Source organism: Rattus norvegicus, chromosome 14 (assembly GCF_036323735.1).
Source record: "Rattus norvegicus strain BN/NHsdMcwi chromosome 14, GRCr8, whole genome shotgun sequence".
NCBI classification, from domain to species: domain Eukaryota; kingdom Metazoa; phylum Chordata; class Mammalia; order Rodentia; family Muridae; genus Rattus; species Rattus norvegicus.
In genome coordinates, this window is record NC_086032.1 from 83,718,724 (window position 1) to 83,733,773 (window position 15,050).

At 46.5% G+C, this 15,050-nt stretch overlaps 1 protein-coding gene across 3 annotated transcripts in view; it reads left to right on the forward strand.

Annotated features, from left to right (window-relative positions):
* The first annotated feature begins 8,251 nt into the window (after window positions 1-8,251).
* Ascc2 (activating signal cointegrator 1 complex subunit 2) overlaps window positions 8,252-15,050 on the forward strand; it is a 44,338-nt gene continuing 37,539 nt past the window's right edge. Inside the window, exons 1-2 of one of the 3 annotated variants that reach the window (NM_001109091.1) lie at window positions 8,334-8,386; window positions 11,586-11,683. In NM_001109091.1, coding sequence (NP_001102561.1) covers window positions 11,603-11,683 — 81 coding nt within the window. In that variant the 5' untranslated portion in view covers window positions 8,334-8,386; window positions 11,586-11,602. Of the gene's footprint in view, window positions 8,387-11,585; window positions 11,684-15,050 lie in introns of those variants that run through there. The other 2 variants (XM_039092296.2, XM_039092295.2) reach the window with 2 other exon arrangements.

Here is a 15,050-nt window from a genome sequence, read left to right on the forward strand (position 1 = left end):
CAGGAAACAAGACAACTGCTCTTTGTGGATTAGAATGAGAGGTTAACCAGCTGCCTTCAAATCAAACCTTCCACCTTCAGAGCCAAAAAGTCTGGCCTTCATAATCATTTAACTCGGTCTCCTCACTAAAGCCAGGGGTAGGGAGAGGGTTGGAGAATGTGGAGTGGCTGCTTTGCTGTTAGAGGCCCAGTGCTCATTCTCTGGATTCTTCCAGAATCAGCAAAAGCTTTGATGGCCTCAGCAGAGGGTAGGGGGGTTGGGGAGATGTTGCAGAGGCCTATTGACAGAAAGCCTGGCTTAATGGAAAACTGCTGGGGACGACAGTTGCTGACCCGGGACTGAGTGGATTATGAAACCCTATATTTATGTGACACTTTACAATTAGTTATTTCTCCTGAGGGTGACTTCTTTACACATTATCACCTCTCACACGAACCTCCCTCATTCAGTAGTCTCCCTGGCTTTGCTAGATTGCAAATAAAAACAGCCGCCCAGCATCTATATAGAGAGAAGAGAGATTGTGTGGGGGAAGAAGGCTAATTCCTCTCTCCTTAGAATCATGACTGGCCTTATGTGGCTAGGGAAATCACTTCGGCAGTAATGTGCTTTCTAGGCAAGCATGAAGACCTGAGTTCGATCCCTAGTGCCCATGTAGAAATCTGGAGGTGGAGTCAGGGAGATGGCTCAGAGGATAATGCTATCTGCTACCATTACCTGAAAGCCTGTGTTCAATCCTGAAACTCACACGGTAAAAGGAGACTTATGTTCTGACCTGCACAATGCCCACACTCAACGCGTGCGTGCGTGCGTGCGCACGCACATGCATGCATTTTGAGAGGTCATACTGTTTAGCCCTGGTTGGTCTGGAACTTGCTATGTGAACCAGGTTGGTCTTGAACTTACGTCAGTCCTCCTGTGTCTGCCTCCCAGGTTCTGGAACTACGGGCACGTGCCACCACGCCCTGCTTTAACTTGCTTCAATCTCAAACATGGAAGAAGTGTTTCCGTATGAGTTCCAGAGCCTACAGCTTGAGAAGTCTGGCAGCTCCCCACTTTTACCCTTTTGGGGTCTCATGGTTTGAATATAAAATGTCCCCCATAGGTTCAGGTGTTGGATGCTTTGTCCCCAGCTGGTAAGGCTATTTGGCGATGTGGTGGAAACCTTGGGAAGGGAGCTATGGTCTGGTGTGAGGAAGCAGGATATTAGGGGGATGGTTTTGAGGGCTATATCTGGTCCCCAGCTCTGCTTTACTCCTGCCTTGCTGGGCACACACTACTGCTGCCAGGACAGTCAGCCTCATCCAGGAAGCCAAGACTATGACCTGAAAGCTCTAAATCGGGGGAATGAAATGAATTCTTCCCTCCTTTGAGTTGCTAATGGCAAGTTACCAGGGTGTAACGGTGCTAAAACTGACTGCCACACACCCAAGCCACCATCTAAAACTTAGATGGTCCTAAAGGTCTTCACTCCCCCCCTCCCCACCCCCCCACCCCCCGGAGCTGGGGACTGAACCCAGGGCCTTGCGCTTCCTAGGCAAGCCGCTCTACCACTGAGCTAAATCCCCAGCCCCAAGGTCTTCACTCTTAATACTTATTTATAACGTTTATTTGCCAGATAGCTCCATGGTGGAGGCGGGGCTGCATGATGTAGGCTATTTAACAGCATCCCCGACCTCTGTACACCAGACAATCAAAGTGCCTTGCTGGGGGCTGGGAAGATGGCTCAGAGGTTAAAAGCTTAAGGTGCCCTTCCTGAAGGCCTCACTTTGATTTCTGGCACCCACATGATGGTTCACAATTGCCTGTAACTCCAGTCTCAGGGTATCTGATGGCCTCTTCTTGCCCCAGTGGGTACTAGGAATGAAAATGGATGGCAAAACATCCATGCACATAATACAAGGTTTAAAAAGTCTTTTAAATTAAAAAAGAAATGGCTTGCTGGGTACGATGACACGTACCTTTAGTCCCAACATAGTGAGACCCTGTCTGAAAGAAAGAAAAAAAGAAAGAAAGAAGGAAAGAAAGAAAGAAAGAAAGAAAGAAAGAAAGAAAGAGGAGGGAGAGAAGGGAGGGAGGGGGAGAGGGGAGGGGAAGGGAAGGAGAAAGACACCATGAATTGTGCCCCACCAGCTCGTGTGTTGGTGCTTCGTTTCCATCTGATGGCATTATTTTTGGAAGAGCCCAGAACTCTGGGGAAGTTGAACCTAGTTGAAGGGAGTGTAGGTCACCAGGTTGTGTCTTTCATGACATCTGCCCAAGTGCATGGAGTCAAGAAATCAGAGCCAAGCCATGAGTCAAAATAAGTATTGTCTTCTTTAGGTTCTGTAAGATATTTTTTATCACAGTGATGAGGAAAATGAAGAATACAGATGTTACCTAAACCATGTTTCTAAAATTCTTATGCTCTTTCCAACCCCTCCTTGGTCTTCGCCACTACCATCCCTGCACACCCCCCAACACACACACACACACACACACACACACACACTTCCTTTCCCTTCCCTCTGTGTATGTCCTTTTTCCCCGATTTTTTAAAATGTTATCTCTTCGTACTATACAAGATCAAGCCTTCTGTTCTGGCTAGTCATTGTTGTCAATCTAGAATCACGTGGCAAATCACGTGAACTGAAGACTCAATCAGATTCACCTATGGCCACATCTATGAGAAATTGTCTTTATTAATGATTGATGTGGGAAGGTCCAGCCCACTGTGGGCGGCATCATTCCTAGGCAGGTAGACCTGAGCTATGAGAAAGCCAGAGGAGCATGAGCCAAAGAGTAAACCAGTAAGTAGCATTCCTCCATGGTTTTTTCCTTCAGTTCCTGCTTGAACTCCTTGACCTGACTTCACTCAATGATGGCTTGTGTCCTGGAAGTGTAATCTGAATCTACCCTTTCCTCTCCAAATTGTTTTCGGTCAAAGTATTTTATCACAGCAACATAAATCAAATGAGAACACTTCCAGATGACCATATTCCCAGTTGTCATCTAATTGCATCTATCAGAAAGACCCTAAGCCAGAACCATCTAACTGGAACCCATTGACACTATGTAAGATAACAAGTTACTATTAGTGCTTAATCCTCTATGTTTTATAATGACTTGTATCCATTACAGATAACTAATAAATGCTATTCAAATACCTAAACTGTAAATGTGTTAGTCGGCTTTCCACTACTATACAAAGTACAAATCTACTTATAAAGAGAAAGGATTTGTTTCAACCCAAAGTTTTGGTCACAGCCAATTTACCCTTTTGCTTTGAGCCTGTGGTAACATATCTTGGCAGGAGTATGTACAGAGAAAAAGGTCCTCGTGGCTACGAATCAAAGGAGGAAGAAGAGACCAGGTTTCCATAATCCCCTTCAAGACTCATTCTAAATGACATCCAAGCCTCCTAGTAGGCTGTGTACCTCTTAGAGGTTCACCACCTCTCAATAGTGACATTGGCTGGGCACAAAGTCTATAATCCATAGGTCCTTGGCAGGGGTGGGGTGGAGTTTTCACATACAAAGGAATAGCACTGGGCAAGGAGTTAGGTGTGATGATTTTTGATTACAAAGTAATCAAATTGGGACTGGTGGGAAAAACATGAAAAATAGCCATGCAGGAGTTAACCTCAGTAACAGTACAGTTGCTCTGTACGAACTTGCTGGAGGAATGAAGAGCAAAGGAAAAAAAAAAACTGATTCACTGTGGTGAGTCAATCTTCCAAGCCAGGCAGGGCTCAGGCCCTGACACTGTGTCCTATGCTAACTTCCTCACCCTGATTTGACAGCCAATTACTCTTACACTCGGTCCGGGGTGGGGAAAGCATCGTGGGTGCTCTCTCCTTTGCAAATTGAAATATTTGCCCTTTCAGTTAAGTTAACTGCTGTTCTCATTTGGAGAAAACTCAGGCCAAGAAATTCCTCTGTATTTGTGTGTAGCTGGTGCCTGGCTTGAGGCTTCACCTGTTAAATTGACTTTTTGATTATTTCTTAGGCGTGTGTTATCTCAGACAAAGATGCCACCTGCGGTATCTCACATTCCTTATTGTCCTGACTTGGGAAAGGGAACAGATGAAAGGGCTGTATGGAAAGGCTCTCTGACAATGTCCCCCTGCCCCTTGCTTTTCTTCCTCCCTTCCTCCCCCATTCTCTCGCACCTTCCGTATACCTTTCTCTTCTTCTTCCCTCCCTCCTCCTTTTCTTCTTTTCTTTCTTCCTCCCTCTCCTTCCTCTCCACTAGAATTTCTTGGGCACCTGTTCATCCCGCACTCTGTCACTGTGACGAACTGTCTGAGAATATCGATTTACCAGAGGGCAGGGGGTGGTTATTTGTCTCCATTATTTCTGGCTCTGTGTCGAGGATAAAGATGAAAGTGAGGCACACGTGTGGACCAGAGATGTCAGCTTGCAAAAAGCCAGGAAGGAGGGAAAGAGAGAGGAGAGAACAGGAGAAGAGGAGAGAGCAGGAGGAGGGAAGGAGAGGTCAAAGGGGAAAGGGGCTGTGTCCAGGACATGCCCCTCATGCCTCATGCCCTAAGTTTTCTACCCCCCAGCCCGCCCTGCCAATGCGTCATCAGCTGGCATCCATAATTCAAGCACATGGCCTTTGGGTCATACTGATCCAAACCATAGCACCCTATATGTGGTGAGAATTTTCTATATTATTGAAGCCTTATAATGATGAGATGAGAATTGGGGGACTTTTTATTTTTATTTAAAACTTTTTTTTACATTTATTTAGTGTGGATATGTGCACAGTCCCATGACATGTGGTGTGCACAACTCACAGGAGCCAGTTGTCTTGTTCCACCTATATGGGTCCTAGGGCTATGTCCTTCTACCATGTGGACTTGATGGAAAGTAACATCACCCCCTGAATTACCTCACACGTCTTATAGGGATCCTTTTTAAAGATCAAGATATTTGCTAAGAGAGACCCTACTTCAACAAAATCTGACTTCTAAAAGTTGTCTTCTGAGCTTAGCACGCACACTGTGGCACCCCAGCCCGCACACAGAAATGCACACACACACACACACACACACACACAGAGAGAGAGAGAGAGAGAGAGAGAGAGAGAGAGAGAGAGAGAGAGAGAGAGAGAACCAGACACACAGAGAGAGCAAAACTATGTTTGGAGAAGTTAGGTGACTCCCCCCTCCTTTCCTTGTTGCTGCTGCTGTTGTGCTGAGAACTGAACCTAGACCATGCTCTCTACCTCTGAGCCATATGCACAGTCCCAAGCTGGGTGCTCCGCTGGATGTATTTTGTCTATTACTCCGGTATGTAGCTCTAAGACCTCAGTGACGTGAGTACCTTTGTGGTGCGGTGGAAGTAGCACATTGATCCCCCCACAAGTTCTAACTTAAATGTTCTTTGTACCGAAGGCTGCTATAAACGATTTATTCCCAACGTGATTTCCTCACCAAGGTACAGGCGGTGTTTCCTCGGAGCCCAATATTCGTGTTGACAAATCAGAACAAGACAGTCCTTTCCCCGTCAATAGAAGAGTAAACTAGAATAGCAGTAAGGGAGTGTCACTGTCCTGGCACACTCTGTGGCATTTCGACACAGAGGTTTTTTTTTTTTACTAGACTAAGATTCCTCTAAGCTTGACTCTTCAGCCTTGGGAAGGCCATTGCTAGAAGGCCATGAAGATGGGCCTTCTCAGAGGCAGGGATGGCAGAAGAGGGTAGTCTATTCCCCATCCTACTCTCTTACTGGTTCTAGGACCCTGATTTGGTCTCTAAACTTCTCTACTAAATGACCTGATACTCCTATATAGTAAGCCAGGCTAGCCTTGAGCTCGTTATCCTCTTGTCTCAGGCACACAAGAACTGGGATTATAGCTATGTATCACTACGACTGGCTTCTGCTACTGCCTTGACTATTTTTATAGTCAAGAAAATAGTATGTGTGAAACTCATGACCCATTATCTGGGCTAATGCAAACATGTTCATTAAACCACAACTATCTCTTCTTCATCCTCAGACTCAGGGCAGATGGGTAATTGCTACTTGGCTGGCCAATTCTTTTTTTTATATATATATATGTATCATATTTTTATTTCCCATTCATCAATTGACAGACATCTGGCTGATTCCACATCCTAGCTATCGTGGCTAGAACAGCACGGATGGGTGAGTGTCTCTGTGATAGGACACAGAGTTGGCTGGCCAATTCTAAGATGGCTCTTCCCGATCCTCATACCCTGGTTCTCGTGCCTCAGGCAGGAATTGTGATTTGCTTCTAACCAACAGAGCACAGCAAAAGGGACATCACTTTTGTGACATGGTGAGATTGCTTCTGCCTTCCTAGAGGCTCCCTACTGCCTTCTCAGTTTTCGTTCTTTGAAGCAGGCTCCAAAGAAAATTTTAGATGAGTGGGGATAGGGTGCTGCCTTAGGCTAACTCCCTGCCAGTAATAGAATTTGGAGCCATGCGAACTTGGAATTTGGGGTGTATGAGTGTGTGTGTGTGTGTGTGTGTGTGTGTGTGTGACCTTGCATGTGCCAAACAGGTGTGTTATTGTTGAACTGTAACAGGGTCCCAGACCTTAGCACAACTGACTCCATGATAGAAGTGCCATTCAGGCTGTAAAACTCAAGGAGCAGACAGCACCACCCGCCAAAACCAAACCAAAGACTGATTGCTTTTTAGCTTCTGTAGTTCTGCTTCTGGCTAATTGTTCTTGTTAGCTGGAGTGTGTCAACCCAGAACATGGTTTTCCTATGTAAAAGCTCACCCTGAGAAAGACTCAGTGCTACACTGAGATGTAGAACACGCAATGTAGTCGCTGGCCAGATAATAAAAATTTTCTATGGACTTAAACCCACATCTGAGTACTCTCCACTGGTGGGTACTCCACAAAAGAACGATGACCCCAGGGGGCTGGGGATTTAGCTCAGTGGTAGAGCGCTTACCTAGGAAGCGCAAGGCCCTGGGTTCGGTCCCCAGCTCTGAAAAAAAGATCCAAAAAAAGAAAAAAAATGATGACCCCAGCCTGAGCCTTGTGAACTTGGAAGTGAGTTCTTTTCGAGCCTTCGTCTGGGACTCCAACCCTGGATGATACCTTGATTAAAGTCTTGTAGGACACTCAGAAGTAACAGGACTTGCTAAGCCATGCCTAGATCCGCTGTTTGTTTATTGTTTCTCAAAACAGAGTTTCGGTGTAACAGCCCTGGCTGTCCTGGAGCTCACAGAGATCAGCCTGCCTCTGCCTCCCAAATGCTGGAATTAAAGGCCTGTGCCACCACCACCCAGCCAGGTTTAGAAAATGTGGGCTGTGTTGTAATAAGTTGCAAAGTCTATGGGAATTTGTTTCATAGTGAAATATAACCAATTAGCACACTCCACCCATTTCTGGTTTAGAGCCCATCTACCCACTTCTTCAGCCACTAACATCGATCACACTACTTCACAACTATTTTCTTGTTTTCCCTACAGTGTGAGCTCTTCCAGAGTATAGCCCTGGCTGGCCTGGAATCCTCACTCCTTCCTCAGCCTCCCAAGGGCTTGAATTACAGGCTGCACCGGCAGCAGCAGCAGATGGGTATTATCCACGAGTGTTCTGTGATGATTCTTATGCAGGCTTGGGAGCCACTTGCTCTTCGCCATCTGAGACATTTCTTTGGAAAAAATGCATCCTGCTCTTAAAATAGCTGTACTCAGCCTTTCTGATTTAAACAACATGTGGTGCTTGTGGTAGACACTTCCAGCACCTGGGAGGCTGAAGCAGGAGAATAGTCATCAATTCCAAGCTACACTGAGTTACATAGTGAGGTTTGTGTCAGCCTTCCTACAATGTACCCGTCCAAATAATTTTGTGTTGTATACATATGGAAACGTGGACAAATTTTAAGCATACAATTTGCTAAGTCCTCCTAAGTAAATCCATCTGTGTATGTGGCCACTGCATATGGGACTTTCCACTTTACCAACCTAAGAAGTAATCGCCATCAAAAGCCATCACTGTACATTTTTAATTGTTTTCGAGCATTCAGTAAGCGCTCACTCTCTCAACGTCACATTTGTGATTTTGACGCGTTAAAACTTCTCTGGATTGAATTTGAAAAATGACAACTGAGAAAATGGAAGCCTGGACTTCTGAGAGCTTCCTAAACTGGATTGCCTTAACCCAGAAGGGCTGCCAGCAAGACAGAAGGGGTCAGGGTCACATCCCCATACCTCTAGGGGGCGGGGTCGTCTTTGTGGGGGCGTGGCCCTCCCAAGGCATTCCCCTCCTGCACAGTTATCGCCGGGGGCGGGGCCAGGCAGTGCAGGGCGGGGTTTCCTTTCTGCGCCTACGGAATCGCAGTTTGACCCCGGAAGTGCTGGATCTGTGGAAGCTGTCGCGGTGAATTGCGGCTGAACATCACGGGTGTGGAGCCGGGGAGGTAAGTACGTGCCCGGGCCCCACCGGTGGTCCCCGGGAGAAGCCAGGACAGTGCTTCGGGCGCCTCGGCACCCTTCAGTCCACGGGCTTCGCGGCGGAGCCAGGCTTACACTGCCCCAGGAGCTGTGAGTCACCCTCATCAGAACCAGAGAGTCTGGAGTTCCGGTTAATTTTAAGGCTTGGTCTTAGAGTGACCTGGGACGAACCCCGGTCCCCACCACATTCTCCCAAGCGTCGGTTTCCTCCGTGTTCATTCATTCGCTCAGCACGTATTTGTTGACCGACTGTCCACGTGCCTGGTAGACCTAGGCGCCGAGGGTACAAACAGCAGGACAGACAAGGCTCTTTCTCTCGTCGAGCTTACAGTCTAGAGGAAGGAGACAGTTAACAAATATATGCATAAAGCAGTTAAAGATATGACAGTGAGTAACAAGGAGAGAGACTACTTCAGGGAGAAGAACTGAGGTTTCTAAGTAGAGTGATATTGAACCGAAACCAGCAAAGTGATGGACGACAGTCAGAGAAATTGAGCCGCCAGATGCTCTCTGGCATATTACAGTTGTTGATTATATCACGACCCTCCACCTGAAAACACTTATCTCTTTTTTCTCTCTCTCTTTTTTTTTTTTTTTTTTCGGAGCTGGGGGCCGAACCCAGGGCCTTGAGCTTGCTAGGCAAGTGCTCTACCACTGAGCTAAATCCCCAACCCCCACTTATCTCTTTTTAAAGATTTATTTATTTATTTGTTTTATGTATATGAGTGCTCAGTTTTCGTGTACAACAGAAAAGGAAATCGGATTTCATGTGATGGTCGGGATTTGAACTCAGGTCCTCTGGAAGAGCAGCCAGCCCTCTTAACCACTGACTGAGCCATCTCTCAGCACCCCCAAACACTTATCTTAACTATTGGCCTCTGCTGCCTTGCCCAACATAGGAGGAAGTATAGTGACACACACCTGTCCTGGTCCTTTTACAACTCAGAGTCTAGTCTTTGCTTTATTTTTTATCCATATGTTAAGTGAAAATCTAAATCCTCTTTGACGCCTCCCTTCTGTAACTTCTGCACGTCTTTGTTAAATGCTTCACGGGCTTTGCGTGTGAGGCAAACATCATGGCACTGGTTATTATCAGTTGTCCTTTGTACGGCGATTGGATTTGTATCTTCATCCTCATGAAGATTAAGCTTTGTAAATGGCACCATCAGATGAGGACTTTTGTCCATGTTGGTGTTTTCTGGACTTCGTTGCCTGCTGCATTGGGACTGAAGCATCTAGAGTCAAGTGCGGTGACACATACCCCAGCACTCGGGGTTGAGTCAGAATTGATTCAAAAATAGCTTAGGCTACGTGAGACCCTGTCTATGATGTACGGAAATTAATTAATTAATATATATTAATTGATAATTAATATATATGAGAGAAAAAAGAGAGTGGGTATGATGTTGCATATAGTAGTGTATACCAGCACTCTGGAGACTGAGGCAGGAGATTGCTGGAGTTGAGAGCCAGCTTATATCACAAGACCTTGTTTCCTAGATATTTTAAAAGCTAAATTATGTTAAAGGCAAGAAAAGCACTTAGAAGAGCACTGGGTGGCTAACAAGCATGCTGCTGCTGTCTTGTCAGTATGTGTTCTCACTACGGCGGGGCCAGACATCTGACACGTGGGGCCCCGGGTAAGAGAGAGCTGATTATGTCCTCAGCTTGCCTGTGAGGACAGCGATTTCCTCTTCCCAGTCTTGATGCTTGCACGTTGCATGTCATATACTCTTTTGCTGGCATGCCTTTTGAAAGGGTTAATTGACGGTCATTGCATGTTCCACCCAATACACATGTCCTTTCTGTGGATGAGGCCAAGTGGCATTATAAAAAAAAAGAAGGTCACAGGATGGGAACACAGAAGAGCTGCTCTGCTAGTTTGGTTTTGTAGCCCATGTTCACGTATATGTGGGTAGAAATGCATATGTGTGGAGCTGTCCCTCAGAAGTCATCCGCTTTTCTTGATTCTTTTGAGACAGGGTCTCCCAATGGCCTGGAGCTTGCCCAGTGGACTATCCCGACTGGCCAAGGAAGCTTTTGCCTTCTGCTTTCCCAATGCTGAAATTCAAAGCCTGTATCATCACATCCCGCTTTTTAATGTGCTTTTGGAAATTGAACTCAGAGTCTCATGCTTGTACAGCCTGAGCTGTGCTGACTGAGCTGTCTCCCAGTCCACGCTGTGACTACCTTTCCTATTCATTCACTCATTCATTCATTCATTCATTCATTCAAGATTGAACCCAGGGACTTGCATGTGGTGAGCACAAATTTTATCACTGAGCTGTACCCAGCTGACCAACTCCTGGCTTTGAAACCAGTTTGGCCCCTCTGTGGAAGGGATCCTACGTTGGCAAGTTTCTAAGGATTTTCTCTTCCTTCTGTTAGTCATGCCCTTCTTTGAAGCCTGGAGAAATGGTAAACTCTTACTACAGTCTACATATGAGGGAAAGTCCATTGTTCCAGCTCTTAAAAGACCCAAGATCTAGTGAGAGTTATGAGGAGAGTGTTCTTGTTCTGAGGAATGTAGCTCAGAGGTAGAGCTAGCCTAGCACTTGTGGTGAGTTCCGTCCCCATTGCAACAAAGAACATTTCTCCTCACAGTCATTTATCAAGCATTTGATGAGTCTGCATCTGCTAGGCTGGTACTGGTTGTAGGGAAGATAGCGAGAAAGAGAACTGTGGGCAGTGTTGTCAGTGCCCACAGGGTTTGAGGCCCTGGATTTCAGCACTTTAAAAACAGAAAACGAAAAACTATCTAGGTTCTTTTAGCCAGGACTCTTGTTTTTTGAGACAGGGTTTCTCTATGTAGCCCTGGCCGTCCTAGACTTGCTCTGTAGATCAGGCTGGCCTCAAACTCACAGAGATCCACTTGGCTTCACCCCAATTGTGCTGGGATTAAAGGTGTGTGCCACCATGTCTAGCAGGGCTTCTTTCTTATAGTGGGTAGGAGTTGTCTGGAAGGTATTTTCCTTCAGAACTGAGAACAGTTCTAGGCAAAAATTATCATTTTAGGATAACAAATTCATACAAGGTCTTGAAAGCCCACATTAGGAGCCCACCGTGGCCAGGAGTTGATGCTGGTGCTGGGATCACTCCCATAGTAGGCCCTACCCCTAGGAATCTGTGTATCTGTTCTCTTCTTCCCAATCATATTCCTTTCAGGAGGGTCACGCAGCACAATGCCAGCTCTGCCCCTGGACCAACTCCAGATCACCCACAAAGACCCGAAGACAGGCAAGCTGAGGACTTCAGCAGCGCTGGTGAGCCAATGCCTTGATGCTGTTCAGCCCAGCAGGGTCAGCCTTTTGATTTCAAAGCAATAAAGAAACTCCTTCCTTTTCTAAGAATGACCCAAGGGCTGTAGCACTGATCAGTAGTTGAGACACTACTAGGCCATTCCAAACACACACTCCCCCTCCCCAGTATTTATTTTCAATCATTCTGAAGGCGATTCTGACTTAGCTAGGTTGGGCTGGAAATGGTTCCACATCCTAGTTTAGTGATTTCCCTTGTCGGGGACTTAAGGTTTCTTGTAGGGGTGTGTGTGTGTGTGTGTGTGTGTGTGTGTGTGTGTGTGTGTGTGTGTGTGTTTGTCTGTGTGTGGTGTGTGTGGTGTGTGTGTGTGTGTGTGTGTGTGTGTGTGTGTGTGTTTAGATCTAAGCTGTTCCCCAGTGTGTGTGTGTGTGTGTGTGTGTGTGTGTGTGTTTAGATCTAAGCTGTTCCCCAGACTTCTGTAGGATCACTGGCTTCTGAGGGTGGGCTGATCTTCTCTTTACTCTAGTACAAGAAGTGAGACATACAGAGCCTCTGACAGGGCCTGTGAGACTGAAAACTAAGGAGGCTGTGAACCTGCCAGTTCCCAGCACCAGAGAGAGATTAGAGTGATGGAGAGGTGCCAGGCTGCTAAAGAAAGGCACAGAAGTGGGGATGTGAGTCCTTGAACCCACTTGTAGATTTCCCAAGAATATGAGCTTACTTGCACAAGGTGGGAAGAAGTAGTTTCTAGAGGCTTGAGTAAAGTTGTGGGAAATGGGACCTAAGTATTTTATTTCCTGCATTTTGATTAACTTTTATTATTTCCTATTCAATCTCTAAATATAGAAGTTAACATACGTAGTGCCCCATGTGTGTCAACCTATTCTGAACAGTTCACCCAGATTAATTGTCCCCCCCCCCCATTTTAAGTCAGTTCTTTGAGAATTTTGTATAGATCAACCTCCCCTTCCCACCTACCCACCCAGCCTTGTGTCCTTTTTTTTAACCCCATGGAGTCCAGTTGCTGCTGCCCATATGCTCTTGGATGTGTGGCCTTACTTGAAAGGTGGCCAGCCAACCAGCGACTGTCCCCTTAGAGAAAAGTGACCCTTTCCCTTCGGTCAGCTGTCCATCTCCAATAGTTCCACAGCTCTGGGTGGGACTTCCTGCCCATCTCCCCAGGTTATCTTATTTAAGCTGCATCATAGCCCTGCCAGTGGATGTTTTGATTGTCACTGTTTTTCAGACTTCAGGGGCACAAGCCAGGAAACCAGGAGAGCTAGGATGGTGTGTCAGCCAGTCCAGTCCCAGAATGCCCTGTACTCAGCCTTCTATAAAGCTGCTTGCTTCCTATTCATAATTTTACATATTGAGGATGTTTGTCAGAAAAGCTGAACTGTACTATTAATTCAGTAGCCATCCAATAGGTAACATGCGCTACACGTAACGATTGTAGTGTCTAGTACTTGACGTGTGGACTAAGTGAATTATCCTCATGTGATGAGTGCCTACTGTGTTGTTCAGGCAGATGAAGCAGTTCCACTGTCACAGAATGTTCTGTTGGATAGTGCAGGTGGGATCATGAATGGTTAAGCCTGGTTTTAAACCTCAGTCCTTCCCCATGTGCTGAATGAACTCCTGGATTGTTAGTTGTGGGACTGGGAGAACAGAGGTCTGGTCCCTTTCCTTCACGACTGTCTTCTTAGTGACAAGCACAGTGAGCTCTCTTTAAGTCAGAAACCACAGTTAGACCTTGGGCCTGATGCTAGAGCTTCAGAGAGAAAATATCCAGTCCTGTGTGTGGGATCTACAGCCTGCCACCAGGAGTTTCCAGCAGTCTGATGACAGTAGGAGAGGAGGAAGGCCAGGTTCTGACACACATGCAGAGCTGGTTCAGATCAGAGTTTGGAGTGCATAGAAGGAAGATCTTGGGCCGGTAGGAGGGCAGGTAGCTAAGGATGGCTCCCAGGAGGAGAGAGGTCCTGCCCTGGGTTGTGAAAGGTGCATTAGCTCTATCTAGACAGAGCAGGACAACAAGGCCCTGGTTAGAAAACTCAGGCATGGGGTTGGGGATTTAGCTCAGTGATAGAGCGCTTGCCTAGGAAACGCAAGGCCCTGGGTTCGATCCCCGGCTCCGAAAAAAAAGAACCAAAAAAAAAAAAAAAAAAAAAAAAGAAAACTCAGGCATGCTTGAGTGAGTCTGACTCTTAGGTCAAGAACAGATCCTGGTTGGTGGGGTGGCACTGGTTGGTGGGGTGGCACTGGTTGTGGCAGAACTGATGAACACAGGCTTTGTACCTATTTGGTAAGTTGTTTAACCACTAGACCTCAGGAGCCAAAAAGGATAATAGTGGGCCAGGCATGGTGGGGATTAAGTGAAACATCTCTGGGTTACGACTGTGCCTGAGCAGAGCAGTACTCAGTACTCAGTAGCCTGCAGTTGTGCTGATGATAACAAGCAGCCACTGTGGCATTGTCTAGAGCGGAAGGACGGGTCGGCTGAAAGACACTGGCCTGGTTGGAGACAGGTCTTGTTAGTCACACTGAGGAACATTAACCTATAGGCTATAGGAAGCTCCTGAACCATTGTCCTGAGATATGTGTAGGATTTTGTGTTTTGAATCTGTTTAGGACAAAAAGGTCCCTGCCCAAGGAGCAGTGCCTCTGTAGAGCTTATCGGTGTTCATTAAGTGGTTACTATTTCAAGGACATGCTCTGCAAAACCTGTCAGAAGTAGTGTCGGACCCTTCTGCCATTCCTTGAAGGACACTAAGAAAATGGTTCCTATCAAGATCCATAAAGGCTTGATGGGCAGTATTTTCCTAGTTTGCCAGAGCAGGTAGGCCCTAAGCCAGGTGGGATTAAACCTCGTAGGAGAGACACTATTGCAGCCTGCTACTCCTACTCTGAAACTATCTGTGGCTACTCATAGAGTCCCTTTACAACGCTTGCCATTTAAAGTCCCAAGAGGCAGGGTCTGGCAGGCCATTCATACTTTTGTCCAGCTAATGAGCATGTGGAGAGTCCTCTCAATGCCAAGCACTGTAGAAGTCTCACTGAAAGATAGTAAACCACATAGTTAAAGTCAACAATTTGATTGTTTTCAACATTGGTAATATACTAATGAAACCATGGCCTTTGATCAAGAGTGAACATTTTCACCTTCCCTCCCCCTGTATCCTTCTATGAGCCATTCCTTCCTCCCTCACTGAGCCCAACCTACAGCCACTGATCCAAGAGTGACTGACGCAGTTTAGCAGGAGCCATAGTCATGTGAAGACAGTGCAGGTGCTGGGAGAGCCAAGGGAAGCCCTTCGGCCAGTCTAAGAGGGGTTAGAGAGGTCTCTAGGGGACCGTGAGGTCAGAAGGAAG